General features: G+C 42.2%; 1 protein-coding gene across 7 annotated transcripts in view; it reads left to right on the plus strand.

Moving 5' to 3' along the window:
• The window catches only part of FGFR3 (fibroblast growth factor receptor 3), a 141,823-nt gene that overhangs the window by 68,988 nt on the left and 47,610 nt on the right, over positions 1-25,225 (plus strand). For all 7 annotated transcript variants that reach the window (XM_030191097.1, XM_030191098.1, XM_030191099.1 and 4 more), the window contains exons 5-7: positions 6,977-7,146; positions 23,959-24,082; positions 24,238-24,428. In XM_030191097.1, the coding sequence (XP_030046957.1) occupies positions 6,977-7,146; positions 23,959-24,082; positions 24,238-24,428 (485 nt within the window). The remainder of the gene's footprint in view (positions 1-6,976; positions 7,147-23,958; positions 24,083-24,237; positions 24,429-25,225) is intronic.

Raw genomic sequence — 25,225 nt, forward strand, 5'->3', positions numbered from 1 at the left:
GGAGAAGAGGGGATTCCTCACACCAAACTTCACGGACAATTACTGTGAGCGACTGCTGAATTTTGGAAAGTTAACATGAAACTTGAACGTGTGTCTCTAAGAGGTGGATTTAATGCTTACACCAGTGTCCTACTCAATTATTTTCAAGTCTTTTTTTTTTTTTTTTTTTTAATTTTCTTTTTAACATACCGGTTTTCTTTTCCTTTCTCTCAAGTGTTTTGTCTAGTGCCGTCTTATCCAAATTCAGTCCTTGAAGGCTGCAAACATGCCAGATTTTCAGGATATCCCTAATGAATATGCATGATAGAGATTTGCATGCCCACTGTATTCGTTAAATGCAACTTTCTCATGCATATTCATTAGGGATGTCCTGAAAACCTGGTCTGCTTGCAGCCTTTGAGGACTAAACTTGGACAAGACTGATCTAGTGCCAAATTGTCTTAGGTGAACCTTTTTCAAATGCTGCTTAGGACTAGATTTAACTAAGTATGTTACTGCATTAGGGCATGCAAGTGCTGTTAATACATATCGGGACCCTTTTACTAAGCCGCGTAAGTGTCTACGCATGCCAAAATGAAGTTACTGCCTGACTACCGCATGATTCTTGCGTTAATTTTCATTTTTGGCGCGCATCCGATATATTTTATTTTCGGGTGCATGTAACGGACGCAGGCAGGTCATTACCGCCCGGATTCTTTACCGCTAGGTCAATGGTTGGCGGTAAGGTCTCAGACCCAAAATGGATGCATGGCAATTTTGATTTTGTCGCACATCCATTTTCGGCAAAAAAGGGCCTTTTTTTAACAGGTGAGCTAAAAAATGGATCGGTGCACGCCGAAAACCCACGCCTACACTACTGCAAGCCATTTTTCAGCGCACCTTAGTAAAAGGACCCCATTATTAGTAATTAGGATCTGCGATACTGTAGCTGGCATCTTGTAGTGAATCCAGCCCTTAATTTCTATACCGATGGAAAACCCAACTGAATCCCTTGATGTAGCAGTCCTAAATGTGTGTCTGTTGTGAAAAATAAACTCCTTGCACAAGTAAAGTTGGGGGGGGGGGAGTGTTGGTTGGTTTTTGTTTTGGACCTTGCTATGAGCACCCCCCTGAAACACCTGGGATAAACTAGAATTCATAAATTCACAAAGTGCATTCATTTTCATTGTGAGAGACCCTGTTCTTTGGCAATAGTAGGGTTAAAATGGAGTCAGCTCACTCCTCAACCAGGAACTTTTCTTCAATGATGTAAGCTGCGGAGCGGAAGAAGATGGTTTTAATGATGTGTTTTGAGCAGGATTGCTTTTTTTTCTCTCTCATGAAACTGACATTATTCTAATAAATAGTCAGTCTCTCTCTCTATTGCAATCACTTCTATTGACTTGTGATATCTTTCCCTGGGCCAAGATCAACATGAGAGACTGTGGTATGATGCATCAGCTTGCAGAGCTTCCCATAGAACCCTTTTTTTTTTTTATAAAGTGCTTAAAAAGTGTGACCTGATTCTTTCTTTTTGAGAAATTGCATTTTGGTGTGTTGAAGGCTCCCATAAGATTTAATTTAATTTGTAGCAAATCTTGAGACATCTCAGTGCAGACCAAGTGTCAGCCAACTTTCTGATTTATCTTTTTTTTTTTTTAATCCAGGTATAAATTGAGTTGTTCAGTGGATGTGAATTTTATTGAGGTCTAAGAATTGATAACGTGTTCAGCCTGAAACAAGAGCACACGGCTTCACCCTCACAATATATGCCAGTGGCTTCTCTTTTGCAACTGAGCAGCGCAGTCACTTTTCTGGATTTTAGGTTCTTGGTCTTTCTCTTTCTTTCTTAAAATAAACTCTTGTTAAATAGTATTTTACTGTTAAAAAAAAAAACTGACAGGATAACTTCATAAAATGTTAACAAGAGAAAACAGATTTCCAGAGTATCAGCTCTTCCAGAGGGATTTGGAACAGTTGATTTTTTAACAGAGGACTTGGCTTCTCTTGGAACACTACAAGACAGACTGTGTATTTCCTAACAAACTGCCAGCCCCAAAATGGAGCAGTTCTGGTAGGATAATGTTACCTGGCGAAGTCTAACAATATGTTATTTACTCCATTACTGGACAGAACATGACACGGCCCATTAGGTCAGCTCCAGCGGTGATTAATTGTTTGGCTTTTTCAATTAGGGTGTTGCTGATTCTGTAAAACCAAAGCAAGGTTTCTCTGTAAAGTGGACTATATACCATCTGGTTGGGTACCATATATGAGTGGTAAATAAATTAGAATGAACAGGGCTCAGAGTCACAGATGGGGAAGCAGATCCGGATCCAACAGGTGACTGTCCATGTGCTAAAAGATGTGAAAAACAGACCTTTATTAATTCCAATTTAAAAAGAACATTTTGGCTTGGTCACAGACGGTGTGAAATTTCTTCACCAAGATCCCTTGAAGGACCTAAACTTTGACACATCTTATATCAGTCTGGTCTGGTGCATTCAGATAGCTTGTTGGATTCTGGTCCAGCCTTGTCCGGTTGTGGGCTTTTAACTAGAAAAGAGAAGCAAGGTTGGCTCCACACAGCCCAGGTTTGATTGTTTGGTATTTTTTAATGGCTTTATATTAGAGAATTCTATGCTCAACAAACGAGAAGATCTAGAAACTTTAATTCCAATGTAGCTACAGTACTAAGCAAGAATCGTTGCACAAACCTTGCTCTGTGTAACTGTGCTGTTCTGAAGTGATCAGTATAGAGGCTGTTGAAGCGGGTCGTCCTGTCTGTGTCCTCTGTCACTCCTTGACATCTCTTCTGATCTCCAGCTGTAATGAAGTAGTTCTGCCGTATAGAATCTTGACTGCCATTAACAACCAGTTCCACAGAGATCATCCAGACGTTGGTGCAGATCTTGGCTGGGTTCCAGTCGCTGGCACAGGGTGAAATTGCTCATCCTTTTGGGGACGTGTGGCCTTTACATACCCAAATTCCTACACCACTGAGTCAGATTAACTGAAAGTTAATCTTTAGCTGATATGGTTGAGTCATGTGATTTGAAAAGGGAAAAGCCTGAAAAATATTAAGCTGATATTTACTTAGTACAAAGAAAGCAGGAACTTTTAAAACTTTTTTTTATATTTTCTCTTACATCGCACGTTGTTTTAAAACTGTATAGTGCTTCAGAAGAGTGTAATGGGCCCATTAAATGAACCATATGTATCCGTAGAAAGTATCCTGTGCTGTCCTGTTGTGCTTTAAGTAATAGTTGAGGACTAGGAAGAATTTGAGAGCTTTAAATTGGTAGGTCAGGACTATCAAGCGACTCTGTGCATTTTCAGATCCATCTGCTCCAATCCTAAATTTTTTCTCATCGCACACATGGGCTTGTAGTTCGGTTCCCTTAAAGAGAGGACCAAGATTACAGGCCCATAGATGCACAGTACAATTGGAACAGGATCAGCCCAATCTGGAAAGATAGAGCTCATTGGTAACCCTGAGTTAGATCCCAACTTATCCCGGTGGGACAGAGCAGGTAGGTTGTTTTGGGGTCGGTCTTTCTCTCAATCCCATGAAGCACTTGACCTGGATGAGGCATAGTATGAGCATTTGGCCTTTGAAGTCTTGTCAGATCCAGGAAATGATGTAATTTCTTCTGTTGTCTGATTGTAGAGAAGTGTCATGGAGCCGAGTCCTGTTCTACCACAATTTATTTGCCTAGTAGTAAGGACTGTCTTTGGAGAAAGGTTTACAGGATAGAAGGCCCTAGTTCCAGGAAGGCCTGTAAATCCCAAACAGGCTTACTTGTAGGATCCTAAGGTTACTAGGGGCTCATTTTCGGAAGAGAGAAACATCTATAAAGTGGCATAAAGCAGCATGTGGCATGCTCTGCATGTGTTGTGCCTATGTAAGGTACTTGTAGGGGAGAGGCAGTTTGTGAGGTAGTAAGGCAGCTACGTGATATGTAGTTTGCCACATGCCAAATTTCATCCTATTAAAAGTTTGGAGTTTTTGCCCTCAGACGCATTCATGACTCCTTTTGTATAATTCTTTCTAACTTCTATTTGGCAGGTCCCACATGAGGCAGAGTGGGTAACCAAAAAAAAAGCAGAACGGAAGACGGTGGCAGTTTTTTTTTTTGTTGTGGTGTGTGGTGCAATGTTGTTTGAAATGTGTGTGCTGTGTAGCAGTACGGAGCATGTGCAGTTCCAAGACATCGCTGAACCACAGCTGAGAAGTGAACGCTTGCATGCACTGCAGCAATAAACTAAAATTCTCATGCAGGCCGCACCCCAAGGTCAGGTGGAACACATTTTGCCTACACGTATTGGACACCTAAACTTTAGGTAAATAACAGCTCAAATGAGGGAGTCTTCTGTTGTCGCTTTGGCTGTAGCACCATTGGCTTCACAACTAAACATTGATCGTTTTAACTAGAGCGGTCAGCAAATACACATGTTGGTACGTCTGAATCCTAATCGGGGGTGCAAAGTTATTTAGAACACTTGGGCACCAGCCACTCGGGGGGTTGGGGGGTGGGGGGAGGGAAGGCATGTTTTTCTTTTAACATTTTGGGGAGGGGTTAGGGTGCTGTTTTTTTGTGGTGGGTGGATTATTATTTTTTTTATAGCCTTTTGCCTATTCTCGCCTCCCTCTTTTCTCGCGTAAGAAGTGTGAAAGTCAAATGCTGTTTTTTGAACTTGGGCATTTTGGGGCCGATGCAGAAAGTCTGGCAGTGGAGCCACCCGAGGCTTTTACTGTGAGCATAGTACCATTGCATGCAGATTTTATGTGCAGCCAACTTGCTGCAAGTGCATGCGTACAAGGTTTCGCAGTAAGTATGGCTTCTTGTCCACGTTTCCAAACCGAAAAGCGTTGGCACACATTGGTGCTGGGTTTTCTGTACCTAAATGAGCCTTACACTTGAAATTTTTGAGAAGCTCATATTTAAGAACAGGCGCTGATATGTGCTTTCACTTTTGTTTTTTGTTTTTTTTGTTACCATCTGCCTTTTAAACTTGTATGGGCTTCCTTCTGTTTGCATAACAAGACAAAACCAGCACTTAAATGTGAAAGTGACAAACTCTTGTCCACAAAACCACCTATGCCACCCTGGACCCTTTCAGAAAAATTTTCACGTTCACTTGTGAGAAGTGGTCGCCGTCCTTTCTGCATTACACTATATACCTTAATCAGCTCGTTGGCTTACACTTTAATACAACCTGCACTGTCTTCTCATATACGCAAATACCACCACAGAATTCTTCTCTGTAACACTTGGTGTGTACAGCCCATGTTCAGCCCACTGAAACCCAACGGCAAAGCCTGCGGTTGCTTTCTGCATTAGCCCCACTGTATATCTCACTTTTAGAATTCCATCATAGTTTTTGTCTCTCCATCATAGTTTTTGTCTCTCCATCTCCTCCAGATCACTATTCCATCACCCTTTCTGTGAGTAAATGTTTTTTCTGTTGCTTCTGAGGTTACCCCCCTGCAGCGTTATATCATAAGACCCTTAATTCTAGTGCTTCCTTTCTTTTTGAGAAGGTTCACTATTTCAACACCTTTCTTATATGTATCCATTCAAGGTGTGTATTGCATACCCACCCCCTGTCAGTCCCTTCCTTCTTTTCCCAGCCTCACAAAGTTTTTGCAGTCCACCCCCCCCCCCCCCCCCCCACTCCATGTCTGAAAATTGCCTCCAGTCTTCACCTGGGCAGTGCCAGTGGCAGCAGCACTTATAAGTTTGGCAGTGGCCTGCACCAGAGCTTTCTCTCTGAACAACCCTGCCCCTTCTGATGTAACATTTTTCTAAAGGGCAGGATGGTTCAGAGAGTGAGAGCCCCAGTGCAGGTTACAACCAGCTTATGAGAGGTGAAGACTGGAGGTAACGGGGGGGGGGGGGGGGGGGGGGGGGGAATTGAGAGCTCTGCAGGGCCAGGAAGGGAAGGGGAAAATGCAGCATGAGATGCAACCCCTGTTGCAAATTCCTGGCAATACCACTGAACCATATGCATCACATTTCCTCTGTCCTTCCTCTCTCCTCTAGGATATACATATTTAAGTCCTAAAGTCTTCTCATGTCTTCTGGCACAGACTTCACACCATTTTGGTTACTTCCCTCTGGACCACCTCTAACCTCTCTATTCTTCTTGAAAGATTCCTCCAAAACTGAATACAGTATTCCAAATGCAACCTCAGCAGTCACCCATAGAGGGGCATTATTACCTCCCCTTTTCTTCTGGCTACTCGTCTCTATGCAACTCAGCATCCCCCTGGCTATGGCCACCACTTTATTATGGTGTTTCCTCACCATTACATCTGCAGACACTTTCACCCTGAGGTCTAAAATACGGCTGTGGACCTGGTGTTAATATGCATAAGTTTGTTCATGTGACTGCTCTATTTGTCCACTTACTCTGGCTACCAGTTGCCAGTCGGATTCAGCTTAAAATGTAACTCCTCTGGGTACAGGAAAGTACCTACTGTACCTGATCTGCCAATGAAAAGGTGTCATGTAAATCCAAATAAAGAAATATATCTTTAGATCAGTGACTCTGTTTAGAATTTACTTTTACCTCCAGCCTCCATAAGCTCTATTCCTAATTCCCCCTCCCCCCCCCCCTTTTCCGTGTGTCTTTAAGCACTTGTTCCCAACCTTACCTGAACACTAGGTTGTGATTCTCATGAAATATTTGAAAAGTCTAGAAAGCCTATGCTTGCTTGAATAAAATTTTATTTTTCTTAGGACAGATATCGAGGGTTATGCAGGCAGTCGTTGATTCTGATTTTTGAGTGAATCAGAGAAAGGGTAACCCTGCACTAATCTTTGTTGCTTCAGGGCGTTGGCCACAGCAAATACAGTACATCAAGCAAGAGAAGGTTTTTTATCAGCAGAAGAGAATTTCTATAGTGCAGCAGTAGCTATGAAACCTGAATTTCAAATAAACATATCGTAAAACAAATGTTCTTTGTTTTCTTTTCCTCTCTCGTTATCAGGAACACCTTACTGGACACGCCCAGATAAGATGGATAGAAAACTTCTGGCAGTGCCAGCAGCAAGCACCGTCCGCTTCCGATGCCCTGCAGCAGGAAATCCCACGCCCTCCATCTACTGGCTTAAAAACGGCAAGGAATTCAAGGGCGAGCATCGAATTGGGGGCATCAAAGTAAGGCACTTAATGAGCTCCTTGATTTTTTTTTTGTTTTTTTTTAAGAAAAAGAAATAGCTGTGGTATTACACTTAGGCAGGATTCCCCATCCTGAGGTGCATAAGAGCCACTTTTACTAACCGCGTAGGCGCCTGCGTGCGCTAAAATGGACTTACCGCCCGACTACCGCGTGGCTCTTGCGGTAATTTTATTTTTGGTGTGCGTTCGCTACGCACGTCTGAAAAATAATTTTTATTTTCGGACGCGTGCCAAATGGCATCTGACACGCATAGGTCCTTGGTGCCTAAATTCTTTACCGCTAGGTCTATGGCTGGCGGTAAGGTCTGAGACCCAAAATGGACACACAGCAATTTTGATTTTGCCGCATGTTCATTTTCAGGGGGAGGGGGGAGGAAAAAAAGAGGCCTTATTTTTACAGGTGCGCTGAAAAATGATTCTGCGCGTGCCCCAAACCTGCGCCTATACTACCGTAGGCCATTTTTCAGCATGCCTTTGTAAAAGGACCCCTAAGTAGCTTACAAACAGATACAGAGTTCTTGTGACACATTGCTATGCATTTTCCACTTTGGAAGGGTGATTTGCTGAATTAGGACTATGTCAGGATTGGAATCTGACCTCCAGATCCATTCTGATGTTAGATTGTGCTCATCCAGATTTTTTTCAGCAATGGGTCACATGATCAGAAATCCATGGACGCGGAAGCCGCATAATTTAGAAATCCATGTTTGTGTGGCTGCATGAATAATTTCACCTATTCTGAGCATGATTTATACACACCAAAATGTGTGACTATGACTTCATAGCTTTGTAATGCTTTGCAGTTATATGTGCTAGCTAATTAGGTAAAAATTTTTGTAAAAAAAAAAAATCTCAAGGTCCGGTAAGCCATATTTGGCTCTCAGGCTACATGCTGGACATGACTGCTATAGGCACTGGAATGGCAATGGGTCTTCAGTGGTCTTGGCAGAAAAATACCAGTCAGGAGGTGAAGAGTGACTTAATTAGAAAAATGCTTTCAGCTGCTAATTAATAACAGTGGATATTGTCACTTCTAATTCTGTGATATGGGAGGCAGCGGCAGACAGCAGCTGTTCACAGGTACTGTCTCAGCCATTTCTCATAGGCAAGACAGAAATGGCCGCCTGGAGCTGGCACAGTCTGGCTTCAGAGCAGTGGGAGAAGTATAACAGGGTAAAATAATTGTTAAAGCAATCAAATGCAAAATAAGATTCAGAAGTTGAGAGGTTAACGTGCTTTAGACTGTGAGGATAAGTGTCTCCAGGTGACTCTTCCCTCCCATAGGTCACTCCTCTGGGCCTGTTAGTTTTAGTCTCCCTTTCCTGTGGTGTTTGTGTAGAAGATGTAATTCCCTCCGTGCTCCACATAAACATCAATCACTGCAGGTTTCTGCTCTTTTCAAACATGAGTGAGCAGTGTTATTTTTAGCCTGCATAGTTACGGTTCTCACTGGTATCTTGTTTAGACTAGCTGTTGGCCTTGCAGAGATACTGTTAGTCTTCAGGAAAAACAAAAGCCCAAGGGACACTATTTCAAAAACAATGAACGGTGGGTACATACTGTTGGCATGGTGTTGAGTCTGCTCCCTGATTATTAGAAAGTACAGTGCTGGCCACTTTTCACCCCTCACAAATGTAAGCACTCAAAGCTCAAATTCTCTGTTGCCATTAACATTCCTTAGTGTTAATCAACGGGGAAATTATTGACCTCTGGTCAAGTGTTCCTGCCCTTTTGCTCTGCCTAGCACTAAGCAAGGGGGCCTGAATTGCTTATAGAATCCTCCTCACCGCAAGGTGCTAAAAGGGGCCAAGATTCTAAGAGCTCTCAGGCCGAGCTTGTTAACAGAGAGAAAACGAAGGGCGATGTATAAGGAATTCACTATTCAGGATCAATCTGGATCATGTGACTGAGTAACCTACCTCATCGTTCCTTTGTTTTTTGATGTTTGCACTTTAAAAATGTCCCCAAAATAATTAACATAAGAACTGAGGTTGGATCAATGTCTGCTGAGCCAGACTTCTCATCTCCAGTAGTGGCTGGCCTGGGTAAAATATCCAGCAAGTCTCAAAGTAGATCTGTTTTTCATTGTTCATTTCTAGGGATGATTTTTTTTTTTTATGGCATTTCCTCCAGGAACTTTGTCCAAACCTCTTTTGAAGCCCATTACATTAGTCACCCTGTCCTCCAGCCACAGATTAATTATGGTGGTTGGTTTCCTAGAGTGTCCTCTTCCCACTCATAAACCAGGGGCGTAGCCAGACCTCAAGGTGGGAGGGGGCCAGAGCCCAAGGTGGGGGGCACATTTTGGTTCCATCATCCTGCTACTCCCCACCCACTTCTGCTGCTGTACATCTTGGCTGGCATGGGTCCCCAACCCCCACCAGCTGAAGCACCACCGCTGCAAATACCTTGGCTGGTGGGGTCCCCAACCCCTGCTAGCTGAAGACCAGCGCTGGACAAAGCCTTCAGCTGGCAGAGGTTGGGGACCTCCACCAGGCAAACCAGGGGCCTAGAGCAAATCTTTTTTTTTGGGGGGGGGGGGGCAGATTACGCCACAGTTGTAACTTCTGTCATATCCCTTCTGTCATCTCTTCTTCAAGCTAAAGTGCTCTAATCTTTGTAGCCTCTCTTCATAACGAAGGTGTTCTATCCCCGTTATCGCAAACCATTTCTAGCTCGACCATATTCATTTTGAGTTGGGTCACCAGAACTAGAACGAGATAAGATTCAGACACAATACCCTTGGAGGCATAATGAGATTCTCAGTTTTGTTCTCCATCCCTTTCTCAAATTCCTAACATTTGTGTATTAGTAGCTGTGGCACCTGGGTTGAAACTTTCAGGCTCCAAATTCCCTGCGCTGTTCCGAACAGTGCTGAAAAATAGCGCAGGGAACTAAAGCCCTGATGATCAAAACTAATAGCATGCAAATTTATGCGCTATTAGTTTTGATCATCCTGCAAAAGGATTGTACCTCCCCCCCCCCCCCCCCCCCCCCCCCCCCAAAGGGCTAAAAGGCATTACATATTCCTCCACAATGATCAGCGGGCAGCATGCCAAACAGGGTGCTGCTACCGTGGCAAACCCTATGCCAGCTCGGAGCTGGCATTAGGGTTTGCGGAGGAATGGGGAGCCCTCTCCTACAGGCATCTGCATGTTAGCAGGCCTCACCATGCCACCCTGGGCCAAGAAGCTCTCCTCAACAGAGACACCCCCACCCCCCCAGACAGAGGGCTGGGATCAATTGGGAACGGTACTTGCCATTTTGGAGGCGGTGCTGGAAGGAGAAGGGAGTGCTGCTTCTTCCTGGGGGGGGGGGGGGGGGGAGTTGAGATTCTGGTGGCACTAGACCATTGGTGGGGGGGTGGAAGTTCACCGGTCCTCTAGCCCCCCCCTTGTCAGGTGGCTTGTGGGGAGGGGCGCTTCTTGGTCCAGGGTGGGATGGGGAGGCCTACTATCATGTAGATGTGTGCTGGATAGTGCTTCCCGTTCCTTCCCAATGCTCTGCAGCCCTGATGCCAGCTCCCTTGTTTGACGCACTGCCCACTGAGCATTGGGGAGGAATATGTAATGCCCTGTTTAGCATGCATTTGCATGCTACTTGGCGGTCAGAGCTAGCGAGGTTGTTTCACGCACTTGCCGGCTCTGATCATGGGGCAGGAGCAAACACAAGTGCTAGTATGGCACTAATAGCTTCTAGCACCTGCCTTTTTGTTTCTGATAATTGTTTCCTCAATGTGTTATCTAAAATGACTCTAAGGCCTTTTTCTTGGTTGGTGACTCCTAACTCAAAACCCAGCATTTTATACTTGTAGTTAGAAATATTCTTCCCTATCTGCATCACTATGCATGTGACCACATTATTATTATTATTATTATTTGTTGCTTTTGTATCCCACATTTTCCCACCTATTTGCAGGCTCAATGTGGCTTACATATTACCGTTAGCGGCGTTAGCCGATTCCCGTCAGAACAAATACATGATATGAATGAATACAAAGTGATAATGTGATGGAATGAGGTACAAGTAGAGTTCAATTGCGGTCTTTGGTTACATTGTGTCGCAAATGTCCAGGTTTTTTATGTTGGGTTGGTGGGGTATGCTCCTCTGAACAGTTCCGTCTTTAGTGCTTTCCTGAAGTTTAGATGGTCGAAAGTAGTTTTTACTACTTTTGGCAATGTGTTCCATATTTGTGCGCTTGTTACTTGGGTAGTGGAGGTTTAGATATGATCGTGTGGATTTTGTACTGTTTCTGGTTGACAGGTCGATGAGGTCTCTCATGTATCCCGGTGCTTCGCCGTAGAGTATTTTATGAACGGTCATGCAGATTTTGAAAGTGATACGTTCTTTGGTTACCAATGCAGTTTTTCTCGGAGTGGTTTGGCACTATCAAAATGCAGTTTTCCAAATATTAACCTGGCTGCTGTGTTTTGGGCGGTCTGAAGTTTCTTTATGATTTGGTCTTTGCATCCCGCATAGATTCCATTACAGTAGTCTACGTGGCTTAGTACCATTGACATTAAACTTCATCTGCTGTTTAGATGCCCAGTCTCCTTGTCTCACAATATCCTTCTGCAATTCATCATAATCCTATGCTGTTTTAACAGCTTTAAATAATTTTGCATCATCTGAAATTTGATTGCACAGTGACTCTCATACATAAAAGGAGAAAGAGAAACATAGGAAAGTTGTCACTAAGGAGAAATGTTTATCATTTTGTGAGGGCATCTACCTTGTTTTCTTCGGTTTTCGAAAACGTGTAATAAACATCCACCAATTTTCAGCCTGTGGTAGTCAGCATTTTTAACACCAGCTCTTGTTGGCTACTTTAGACTTGAATAGTCAGCACTGAGCCTTATCCAGCTACCAGCACTAAATATCTGCTTATTTGGTGACCATCAGTAGTTATCCGGGTACTGAGATCCAGTCAATAACTGAATAACTATCCAGGCCGGTTTTTCACCCTCCATTAATTTATCTACCAGCCTAGAGCCAAATTTGCCCTTTGTTTTTTCTTAAATTCTCTTCACGATAAGAATACATAAAATGGTGTCTTGGTAGCAGTCACACTTACGATGGGTTCTGCCTCTCAGGAAGGTACCAATAGCTGTACCCAGGTAACTTCAGACAGTGTAACTTTACATAAAGCTTCTCTCGCCCTTCCCAAGACCAGCCTTTATTTGGGAAGGACCATGGCAGACTCCTCCTGGAGCCCTGAAATCCTTGAGGGGGTAAATAAAATGTCTTAACTGTTTTGGTGGCTGCATGTGTGGCTTTTGGGTGCCTGGAGCTGATGCTCTAGAGACAGAGAGTATCATCAGCACAACCCTGCAGAGACCCAGAATAGAGCCCTCTCCTTGTCATGGCTTCCATTGTGCCCCAACATTTGGAATCTAATTCATTGTTGAAGACTTCACAAATTGTAATTAAGGACACTAGCTCTAAGAAAAGTTACTTTTTTGGTTGGGTTCCTGGACCCTCGGCAGCTACTCGTACAGAGAAGATTTAGGGAGAATTTGTTTGCGTAGCTTGTGTCTAGTAAGGTCTATAATCCTTATGGAGGTTTCCTTTCCAATGAACTGTGCTATTGGGCTTCTTGTAATTATATTCTTGGCAAGCTTAACATACTTCTAATATATTTTTGGCCTGGCATTTTTACCTTTTGATTTTCCAGTTCATTTAGAACTGTCTCATACCGGGTTGCAGTGCCATGAATCTTAATTCGCAACTGCCATGCGCTTCCATTCAAACTTCCCTTCCCCTCTCAATTTATAACTCCCAACTCTGTATGGCATGGTGAGCTTTCTGCCCTGTGATAAAAGTGCCCTAAAAGGACCAGAGAAGGCCACAATTTCCAAATGAGCACGTCCTCAAACCACTGAACTTTGGTTCCTATCCTTTCCCTAAATCAGGTGGAGAAGGGAGATTTACAAGGGTATGCATGGATTTGTGGTTTTTCAGAAACCAGTATGTGTACAACCAAAGCCTGGCACAGTGCTAATTGATATATATATATATATATATATATATTTTTTTTTTTAATATATAATTATTTTTACATTTTTGTTTCTTTGTATTGTCTTTATTGAAATTTTTTTTATAGTGTGTATGTAATGTTGTAACCTGCTATGATAGATACAGCAAGCTGTAAATGTTTAATAGCAATACTTAAGTCTTGTGAGGTTACAGGGTTCTGAGACCTAGTGAAAGTTAATCACCTGGTTTGATTTTATTTTATTGGTATTTATATCCCACATTTAAGGTACCAAAGCATACTTTCACAGACAAGAACAACCTGACTCTAACCCTGTAATAATGGTGAACAAACACTGGATTGTGCTATGATTTTTAGCTTCATAACTTGTGCATCATCAAGCCTGTGAGTTAGACATTTTGGGCTAGATTCTATATATGGCACCTGAATAATCCGTGTAGAATAAATTTCCGCCTAAGCATATTCTATTAGTGGTGCCTAGATTTAGGCACAGTATATAGAAAAAGCTTAGCTGATAATCCCATCATCTAGAAGTACTTGTTTCCATTTACACCAAGGGAAATGTGGCGTAAGTACCGGCGCATAGATTTGGGCATATTCTATAACGGTGCAAGTAAATTTTGGAATGGCCAAAAAATGCCCATTCCCCACCCATAACATGTCACTTTTTGGCTCCACATGTTAGAATTTAGGCACTGTACGTAAATTCTAATTATTGCTTATTAGTGCTCATTTCTTGTTAAGTGCTGTTAAAAACGCATGTTATAGAATACGCTTGGATTTTGGCATGGAACGCTAGGCGCAATATATAGAATTCAGGGTTTGCACAGACTGAATCATGAGTTTTGAAATTCTGTGAGTTTTTTTTCCCCCTTTTTTTATTTATTCATCTAGTCCACACTTGAAGTAACTGGGTTGGGTTGCCAGAATTGTGGCTGTCTCCAGGTCCTGATTTGCCAAATGTTTCATGTTTCCCAAATTTTCAATGGGATAAAGCTGGGGTAGTCAAAGAATGGGGGGGGGGGGGGGCGGGGGGGGGGGGGGGGGGGGGGGGGGGGATGAACCGTAGTGCCTGTCACATGGCTTCTATTACCAGTCCTGGTTTGATAAAGGAATTAAGTTTGGGATTATTTTTAAGCATGGATTCATCCTCGTATTTTGTACTGTACTTATGACCAGTTCCAGAATGGTATTAGGTTAAATGCTGCTAAACATCTGGAACAGTTACCTCTGCTTTTCAGGATAATTTGTGAAACGATGCTCCTTGAATCCATACAGTGAGTTAATGTTTTCCTGGGGTTGGTCACTTTTCTGTGAGTATTCCTTATCTGAAACCAAATTCTTAAAGAGGTGGGGGTGGAAGATAAATTGTACACACAAATGGATTTGCAGGCCTTTCACACTTTGACCAGCCTTCTATCTTATTCTTAAATTTGGCCCTGAGGTTCTTAAACAGAACATATCTAGCCGCTGCAATGTTCAGGTTGTATGCTTTGTTTTTGTTTTGAGGTGGGGGGCCACACTTAACTTTCTTCCATTCTTTTTCCATGGGTACTGTTTAAACAAATGACAACTCTTCAGTGTATCTTCTTTCTAGAACTGAAAAGAAAAGGGGGGGGGGGGGGTTCTTGGTTTTGTCTTGGAATTTTTTTTTGCCCCCTCTAGCATGTGAAGGCCCTGCTATATTAAATGAAATTAATTTTGGCTCATCCTCGCGGGCAGTGTGGCAAAATTCATATGATTTATCATATGAAATTTCACAAAGAGCCCCAAGGTTGAAACTCTTGTTGGAATTTGTTCTATCATCAGCCTGTGTACATTAAGTAACTCTACGAGGAATAAAGAGAGAATGTAGAATGATTATCCCTTCCCAGACTCCCGAGCTGACTTACATTCCAGACTAGCAAACACTGACAGAGTTTCCAAGTGTGACTGCAAATGTTTCTCTTAAGAGATCTGAGAACGACAGAAACTAATAAACCCCAGGGATTTCCAGCCTATTGCTTGACTACGTTAATGTCTGTTGACCTTGAGCTTCCAGAACTTTCTAGCTGATGGTTCACAGCCCTCGTCCTTGGCTTGAGGTGACTGTGGACTATGTATGCTGTTCTGTAAGAGCACAGAAGTTTTGCGGGGGTTTTTTTTCCCCATTAAGCAGTAATACAAAGTTTCTCAGACCTGTTTTAACAGATTTATTTCCTGATTGGTGCAGTTCAGTCTATACGTGTGTCTCCATATGTTCGTCCAGGTCATATTTGTGACCGTCTCTGGGGAAAAAATGGCTAAAATAACTGTTATATTACAAAAACAGAATTCATTAAAACATCAATTTTTGTTTCAGCGCCCCCCCCCCCCTCCCCCGGCCTACCCTGAAGAACCCTGGTGGTCTAGTGGCTTCTTTGGGGACGGGAAAGAGCCCCACTCTTTCCTGCCCACCAGTGCTTCTTAATGGCTGCCTACTACTCTTCTTCTGGCAGTTTCACGGGTCTCGGCAGTCATTTTAAAGATGTGACGGTGCCAGACAGAGCAATGGCAGCAGGCAGGCAGGAAAGAGTGGGGTTCTTTCCTGCCCCCGAAGACACCACTAGGGCCCTTCAAAGTAGGCCTGGGAAGGGGCCCAGTGAGACTCGGGGAGGGCTGTAGTGTGCAGGGGGAGGAGAGAGGCACTGCCCGGTTGCCCCTGTGGTCAGTCCACCCCTGTTAGTTACCTTTTCTCAGAGATGGTCATATTTTATTACAGAGATTTTGTGTATCAGTGTTTTAGAAAAGCTAAGAATTGATCGTGTACAGTCAGTTGAGAATTCTGGGTTAGGTCAAGTTACTTGTCTCACAGCATTGTGCTCTCCTGTGCATGTTTTTTTTTATTTGCTTTATTTATTAACAATCTATTATTACAAGCACAAATACTTGAATAGGCAATACAGGCTATCAAGTTGGTTACTGAGTTAGTTCACTTATTAATATGTGACAATAGAAGAAAAAGTATAAGCCTTCTTTAGACCACAAAATGAGGGGAGAGAGTCACGTTATCAGGAGATATATAGAAGAATAAGAGCTGAATATTAAATATAGTTTAGCACACTTTAAGCCTGACTATTTACATCATATTAGCAATCAAACTTAAGAAGCTATCAAGCTGGTCCCAACTTTTTGACACCAACAAAAACTTTTAAATGTTCTGGTTGAAAGAAAATATATTTAAGCCCTAAGTACTTGATAACATATTTGCAAGGATAATTTAAATAAAAGGAGGCTCCTATTGCGAGTGTTTCTTTCCTCAGTGCTAAGAACGCTTTTCTTCTTTCATGTGTTTGCCTAGTGACGTCCGGATACATCCATATCTGTTTCCCTTAGAATAAAGTCTTTGATTTCCGAAAGAAAAGGTGTTTTATAGCTTCTACATCTTGTTCAAAAACTAATGAGACTATTAGAGTCTTTCTTTCGGAGTTTTCAAATATGGATGAGTCTAGAATCTCTGACAAATTTAAATTTGATTCTCTTTCGTCAACTTGTTGAAGTTGTTGAGACGCTATTTCCAAATCTCCATCTGGGGTCTTTTTTTTGTAGGCACACAAAAAATGCGATTAACTGGATGTATATGATCATGGGGAATATCCCAGTATTTCTATAAGGTATTTTTTAAAGGCATCTAATGGTGTAATTCCAAATGTATAGGGAAAGTTCAAAAAGTGTAAATTTAATCTGCGATTAAAGTTTTCTATTTGCTCAATTCTTCTATCAGTCAAATTCTTATCCTTAATAGTCATAGTAGAAGTATCTTGAAGTTTTTTCACGTCTTCATTTATAACTTTCATTTGATTAGTAGAATCTGTTTTAAAAGTCTCAAAAGATTTAGAAAGAGTTTCAACAGTACTCACAAACGTTGTTATTTCTGCCATAGAGTTGGTCAGCTTGGCATCTAACTTTTGGAGAGCTTCCCATATGTTCTCCAAAGTAACCGACTCCGGTCTTGTTATTGAAGATTTCCTTTCAGCCCGTAGGCCCAAAGGCCTCGGACCTCCGTTAGCTTGATTTTCCTCCGGGCCTCTCATCCAGGAGCGCTTTTCACCGACTTGCGGTTCTATCATTCCTGGCGGGGGAAAGAAGCTTTTGGGCGGAGGCGGTGGATTGCGCTCCGGGGGGAGATAAGGTAGTATTTAGTCCCAAGTCACAGGGTTCTCCTCCTCCTGTAACAGCGGGGACTCCATTCGGGTTCCCGGTCTGGCTTCCTCACGGCGAACTTCTCAATGCTGGGCTGCGAGGGAGAAGAGGTTCTGTTTGCCGAGGCTCCAGCTTTGAGCAGACCTTTCCGCTTGGTGTGCGGCATATTGCAGAGGAAAAACTTGCTCACAGATCAGCTCGAGATGTTTCAGCCGCAGAGACAGCGTGCCGCCATCTTGACTCCCTCCTGTGCATGTTTATTCACAAGCGTGTTCAGGGCTCTTCAGTACCTCATACTAGCTGCAGATGTTCGTGTCCTGAGTCGCAATCATAGATTGTTCTTGTTGCCTCAGCAAACGAAGTTGAGAGAACTGAGTGGAAGTAATAAAGCATTTTCCGCGTTTAGGGCCTGATTTTTTAGAATAAGATTCCTGTGTAAGTCCAACAAACCCCTGTAGTGCACAAACGCCAAAGCACTGTAAATGCGTGTGTGCATATATTTAGAATACGTGTACATAGCAACCCTGTTTTGCCCAGGCTGCAGCTCTGTGCCTCTCAAAACCACAGAAATCATGGCTCAAATGAAGCCGCCACGGAGAAATAGAGCAGTGTTTCCCAAATCCAGTCCTGGAGTACCCCTTGCCAGTCAGGTTTTCAGGATATCCACAATGAATATGCATGATAGAGATTTTGCATATAATGGTAGCAGTGTATGCAAATCAATTTTTTGTGGATATCCTGAAAACCTGGCTGGCAGGGGGTACTCCAGGACTGGATTTGGGAAACACTGAAGTTGAGGATGACATAATGATGACTACCAGGGAGATATAAAGTTCCTTTTTCTCGACGGAACAATGTTGTGCTCTTGAGCTTGCACTTTCCACACTCTGTACAGCCCGATGACAGTGTCGCTACATTGATTTGCATTGTTGAACCAGGCATCATATCCAGTGGCTCTATTAGAGTTTTATTGTGACCCCTGAGGCAGGCGGCTGAGTCCACCGAAACATGGCCTGGGTCAGGTCTTTATTTCTGCTGCTTTCATTAAAGAACTTTAAAGATAGGTCTCCCTGGTGGTCATCATTGTGTCATCCTCTACTTCTCCATGGTTCCTGTTTGTACTTCTTAGAGGCTTCTTCCTGCTTGTGCTTTGGACCTCAAATGAAGCTGCTACATTTTGCAGTTGCTTGGGAGTAAGTGGTGATATACGCACATTTTGTTTTGTTACATTTGTACCCCGCGCTTTCCCACTCATGTAAGGCTCAATGCGGCTTACATATACAGGTACTTATTTGTACCTGGGGCAATGGAGGGTTAAGTGACTTGCCCAGAGTCACAAGGAGCTGCCTGTGGCGGGAATCGAACTCAGTTCCTCAGTTCCCCAGGACCAAAGTCCACCACCCTAACCACTGGGCCACTCCTCCACTGTGCACGTGTTTTATAAGATTTTTGACGCACATACTGTGTTCGAATTATGCTCCTGGGAACTCTTACACACACCATGCACATTCTCATGTGTATATCCCCTGTGGAATTTTAAGAGGCCTTTTTAGAAAAGCTTTTTTGTGCATTAAAAGACCTCTTTTAAAAAAGAAAAAAAAAATCCTCATCCCCTCCCCCCCCAAAGAAAAAAATTAAGCACAAGAAGGTGTGTGCGTTTATGTGACTAGTATGTCTGTAAGCGTTTGGGTAGAGTCAGAAAATACACGCACAGTTATAAATATCATCACGAGTATACTTCACCTTCTCCCAAGCACATATAAATGTACTTGGCTTCTGTATAGCTGCAATATCTGGAGATTTTGTGTGGCTGCTTTATAAAATCAAGGACTGTGTTTTGATTACAACTTTTTTAAATTGCATTTGAAACAAGGAAAACTTAAAATAACAATATTGTATTTAATGTATTAATAAATAATCATAAGAACAAAAAGCTAAAAAATGCATTCCATCATAAGTAAACTGTACATACTTTTAAGAACAGCAAAACACATTCCACATATACATTAAACATCCTATGTATTATCTTAGTGTTTCACCCAGTTGCTGAGGCACTCAAAGTTTTTCAGCATTGCCTGGTGAAAGAGCTGCCTGATTTTTTTTTTTTTTTTTTTTTTACTGTGTCCTGATAAGGAAAACAAGTGTTCACAAGGGACAGTTGTAGCTGGTGTTCCTAAGTATTTCATAGCCAGTTTAGCAATGACCGGATATGATGCTTCATGTTTCTTCCACCACTGAAGTGGGCATAACTCTTGATTCTAGTAATAGATCGTCCTCAGAATCTGAGTACCCAGTGTATAAGCAAACCTTTTTTGGTGGTTCTGTACATGGCGTTTCAGTCTCTGCATCCATTCTGTCACGCAACACTAGACTCCTTCTGCAGCTCCTTCCAGACATTGCTTCTCTGCTCCTTTGGCATAACACTTGAGGAGTTTGAAGTTGGGGGTCCAGTACAGTTGCAGGGTTCAGCCAGGACTAGTTTAGCTGTCAGCCTTTTAGATATATATTAAATACTTCTTTGAAGTGAACCGCATATGCTGGATCATCGTCGGACACCATCATAGCATGATGGTGACATATGGTTGCCAGTATCACAGATCATGAGATTTATCGATCTCCACCCAACAACTCTTGTTAGACTTTTGCAGCGTTTGAGAATGTTCTGCATCAAATGAAGCTTCTCACACTCAGAGGCTATTTGTGTGTTTATGCCGAGGTCGAGTTAAAGCTGCCTTCACTGCTTCTTTGGTCCGAACCAGTCTATCAATAATATCTAGGGTACAATTCCACCTCATGGACACATCCTGAACAAGCATTTCAGAATTCACATTGTGTTTGCTATTGCTCTTCCAGCTCCACTTGATTTGAAGGGCCGTGTTTGAAGTGGCCATCAGCTTTTCTATGTTTCACCAAGACGACCTCTAAGCCACACTCGCCCATTCCTTTGTTAAGACTGCTGGAGAGTGTGGGCAAAGTACAACATATGCTCAAAAGGCAGTATGTGTTCTGCCACATGGTAGACAGTGGAAAAGACAGCAGAGTCCAAGTATGCTCCAGCATGTGACACAATTCTCAGTTAGCTATCATTACTGAGGTCATCCACTGTAAGTGCAACATGGTTTGCTTTGTCCACAAGTGCTTGAACCTTGCTCTTTTATCCACATCAGTCTGTGGTCTGCTTTTGAAGTGCGTAGGTTTAATATCCTATTGCAGCCCTCAGAACTTCCTGGATGCCATTATCGGAATCAGTGCTAACAGGGTGACCATCCTTGGCTATCCACCTGGTGAAAGCATTTCTAAGGTTTTCATTTTTAATTGGATCCATAGGCGGCGTCTGCCTTTTTTTTTTTTTTTCTTTTTCCTTTTCTTTCTTGTAACTGGAGTAGAGTAGGCTGATGTTGACAAGAAGTAGAAGCTTTCGATTTGTTGGTATGAAGAAAACGCATGCTAAGAGCAGACATATTAGGATAGAGATGACATGCTGCGACGATACTTGAATTTGCCTTTACAAAAGTTACAAATTGTGGTTTGCCGATCTTTGAAGGTAAATTGACCATTGAGCAGTGGCTTCATTTTTGCTTCCATTGAGCTAGGTAAAAAAAAAAATTCAAAAAATTTGGCAAGAGTCGACTATCAAATTATAGTTGCGTTTCCCACCCCCAGCATACAACATAACCATATGCAATAGTGTACACAAATTAAATATTTATTTATTTGTTACATTTGTATCCTACATTTTCCCACATATTTGCAGGCTCAATGTGGCTTACATAATACCATAAAGGCATTTGCCAAGTCCAGTAGGGGATAAGTACAAAAAAATGTTGTAGTGGGATAGGGAAGATAAAATTCAATCAAGTTGGGCTTGAGGTAAAAGGTATTAGGTTAGACATTCCAAATTTATACATTAAAACGTGGAAGGTGCTCATCCCACAATGGTCAGTGTTTAAGAGGCAAGATCCTCTACCCCACAGACGATAGGGGCATTCTTGCGGTACTTTGGTATTAGAAGGGGGGGGAGGGGGAATTTGTCTCTTTGGGGAAGAAGGATCAGAAGGGTGACTGTGCTACTGGGGGGGGGGGGGGGGGGGGGGGGGGGAGGCAGCCCTTGAAGGTCCTGCAGGCCCTGCTTTCTGAAGCACAGGCAGCATCAGCATGGCCTTAGCTGGCAGCAAGAACATGGCCAACATCTCTCAAGCACATATCGGTGCTTTTGATTGCTGGTATGAGCCACTGGATAATTGTGGGAAGGAAGATTGGAGGACTGGGGTATATGAGGGAAGAGAGATGTAGCCACACAGGCTGTGAGTGTGGCAGCATCTTCCTCCCTCCCCCCCACCCATACTATGTGCTGGGAAAGGAGCCAGTTAGGAAGCTGCTTGGCTGCCCTGTCATGATGAAATGCAATGGTGTCTGCAAGCAGGGGGAAAAGCAATTTTTTTTAAAAATAGTGATTTACTAAATTAATGCATTAATCACAATTAACTTGCAACCTTAATAAAAATCATCCCGAAATAAAAGCCTGCCTGCCTCCCGTACCTAAGCGACTTGTTATAAAATTACCCTCCACACTGTTACAAAAACATTTTTTTTTCTTAAGATTGAAAATACCAGCAGACAGCAGAACATTCTATATTTTACAACATCTAAGTATACTACATTGCACATTTTTTATTTTTTTTTGGGGGGGGGGGGGTGTTTTCCGAACAGAACACGCTGATGTGATATTTCTGGTTTAAATTTGTTGAGTCCTGGTTTTTTGTGCATGCCAGCTTTCTTGAATTTCCCTTGTTTGGAGATGTATTGTGCTTACAGAGAGATGGACAAACAGAGATCATTCCCTTTCATATAGTTCTCACAAATATTTCAAAAACATGTACATAGAAGTACTCTCTGCACTATGAAAATACAGTACCAATAAACAACTATTTTAAGTACTCTCCAACAACACCAAATAGCCTGGAAAGAACCTAAATTTACAATTTATAAAAAGCAAGGGTCAGAAGCTCTAAGCGGATAAAACATTTCTTCCCTAGAGAAGTATTTCAATATTTAGTTCAATCAATGGTATTAAGTCACCTAGACTACTGTAACGGAATATACGCAGGATGCAAAGAACAAATTGTAAAGAACATGAGCAAAACACAGCAGCAAGACTAATCTTTGGTAAATCCAAATTTGAAAGTTCAAAGCCCCTTTGAGAGAAATTTCACTGGCTCCCAATAAAGGAACGAATTAACTTCAAAATATGCACCCTAGTCCACAAAATTCTTTATAGAGAAGCCCCAGGATACATGAATACTCTAATCAGTCTTCCAGCCAGGAATACATCAAGTACATCTCGTTCATTCCTAAATCTCCATTATCCTACCTGCAACGGCTTCAAATATAAATCCACACTTATGCTTCCTCTTTTTCCTTTATCAGCACCCAATTATGGAATGCATTCCCAAAAGCTGTCAAAACTACTCAAAACCATCTCAACTTTAGGAAATTACTCAAGACCAGCCTATTCCGGATGGCCTATCTCCAGGGTCCAACATAAAACCTAAAGTCCTTCAAAAAAGCATATAAATGGAACATTTTGGACTCTATTTATTTACCTTTACCCTTTTTTCCCTTTATACCTTGTTCCTTCTATCCTCTCTGACTACCACAATTTATTGTATTTGTATAACTACTGGACTGGCGATAGCCTTTTCGGTATATTGTAAGCCACATTGAGGCTGCAATCAAGTGGGAAAATGCGGGGTATAAATGTGATAAATCAATGTATTATAGAAAGCATGAAATTATTGAGGAACTCCAAATGGTCTTCTGACCCCCTGCAGAAGGTCTTTTTGGTACTTCCCCCAATTGATTTTTGAATTGTTCTTCCCGCTTTTCTTGACATGTGCCACAGATAGCAGAGCATCCGCTTACCTACAGTTCATGTTCTTTTTATGCCCTTTGTGCCTGTGAACCTTAAAATCCCCATTTGAATTTCCATGAGAGAACTCTGTTTAGTTGAAATATTGGTAACATCCAAGCAGATTATAACTTCATAGACTTTTTTTGAAATTTCCCCTGCCATTGGTTAGTGTCTGTGGTTACCAGCTAACCACCTCTTAGCCTGTTTCTTATTGGGGGGGGGGGGGGGGGGAGGAGTACATCTCTGCTCTTTACTCATGTACTTGTCATACAAGTTCACAAAAAAAATATTTTCACATCATGTACAAATTTCTGTACGGAAGAAGAAAATTAGCACAAAAGGTTTGCTAATCTCTTTGGTATTTTCCTCTATTCAGATGACCTCCCAGCTGATTTTGTGACATCTAAGACGAGAAAAGTAGGACTTGTGTTATAAATAAGGAGATAAGAAACAGGGCTGTGAATCGGCCAGAACCTCTGTTTATAGAGTGTCTTCACTCGAGATGTTGTGCACCGTCATAGCAACGTTTTAAGACAAAATCTCTCATTTACTCCTACATGAAATATAATATGTTAAGATACAAAGTGCAAATAAATAATTTGCTTTGGGGGGGGGGGGGGGGGGGGGGGGGGGTCTGATTGCTTCCTGCCCTGTATGCTTCCTCTTGTGCTGGATGTTCTAAGACTTGGCTTTTTTTCTTGGCTTTTTTTTCCCCCCTTTCCAGTTAAGACATCAACAGTGGAGTCTAGTGATGGAGAGTGTGGTTCCTTCAGACCGTGGAAATTACACCTGTGTAGTAGAAAACAAATATGGAAGCATTAGGCAGACATATCAGCTTGATGTCCTTGGTGAGTTGTTTTTGTTTGTTTTTTGTTAATGGAACTTCATAGCTTGCATAACTTTCTGTAATCCCCTTCTTTAATCAAAGCAAACATGATGTATTCAGTAAGTTTCTCATTTTTGTTTCTTTTAATAATCTTGCATCTCTATATTTGCCTTTCAGAAAGGTCACCTCACAGGCCTATACTCCAAGCTGGGTTACCTGCTAACCAGACCGCTATGACAGGGAGTGACGTGGAGTTCCACTGCAAAGTGTTTAGCGATGCTCAGCCCCACATTCAGTGGCTGAAGCACGTGGAGGTGAATGGAAGCAAGACTGGAGTAGATGGCACACCTTATGTCACAGTGCTGAAAGTTAGTATTCTTTTGGACTGCTTATCTACTAGCAAAATTAATCCTCCCTCTGTAGCCATAGGCTCACCTCTACCCATGAACTGATTTCCTAGATATGGCCAGCTGTCAAACCTGTGACTTTTTATCCAGATGTCTTCATATAAAAACTTTGTTCTATTTAGATTGATACTTTCTTTTGGACTGAGATTAGCTTTGTCCAAAGAGTGTTCAAAATGTGATTTGCAGAAGACAGCAACAAAAGCTCACGTTTAACATCATGTTAAAATATTTTTTTCATTGAACCACATAACCTTTGTGGCCATGGGGATTAGTATTAAACTTGCTAACAAGTCCTAGAAGGAGACTGGTGGTTAAACCTCACACATATTAAACATTTGTGTGATTTAATTAGACTGAACTGCAGAAAACAAAAATTGACAATATTAAAGTCCATCTATTGATTTCCTTCTATTATTATAGTTAATAGTGCTGCCACTAGCTTAATTAACCTAAACTAGTGCTGGTCCTTGTTACCATCAATTCCACCTATTTTGAATTGCAGGAAGAGAGACATAGTCCTTAATCTGTTTTAAAATCACTTGACAAATCCCCAGCGTCCATTTGGATGTGTTGCCACAAAGCTAGTTTAATCTCGGAACAAAGCCAGGTTTAAGGAAGATGATGACTTTAAGAAGATTGTGTAGTGGAATGGAAGCTGCATGCCAGGCAGGGATTCAAATGCTCCTTGGAGAGTCCTGCACACAAGGATGCATACACACTCCGCTTTATTCTGCAGCCAGAGGAGTGGCAGCAATCTT

This window comes from Microcaecilia unicolor, chromosome 2, assembly GCF_901765095.1.
Source record: "Microcaecilia unicolor chromosome 2, aMicUni1.1, whole genome shotgun sequence".
In the NCBI taxonomy this organism is placed as follows: Eukaryota; Metazoa; Chordata; class Amphibia; order Gymnophiona; family Siphonopidae; genus Microcaecilia; species Microcaecilia unicolor.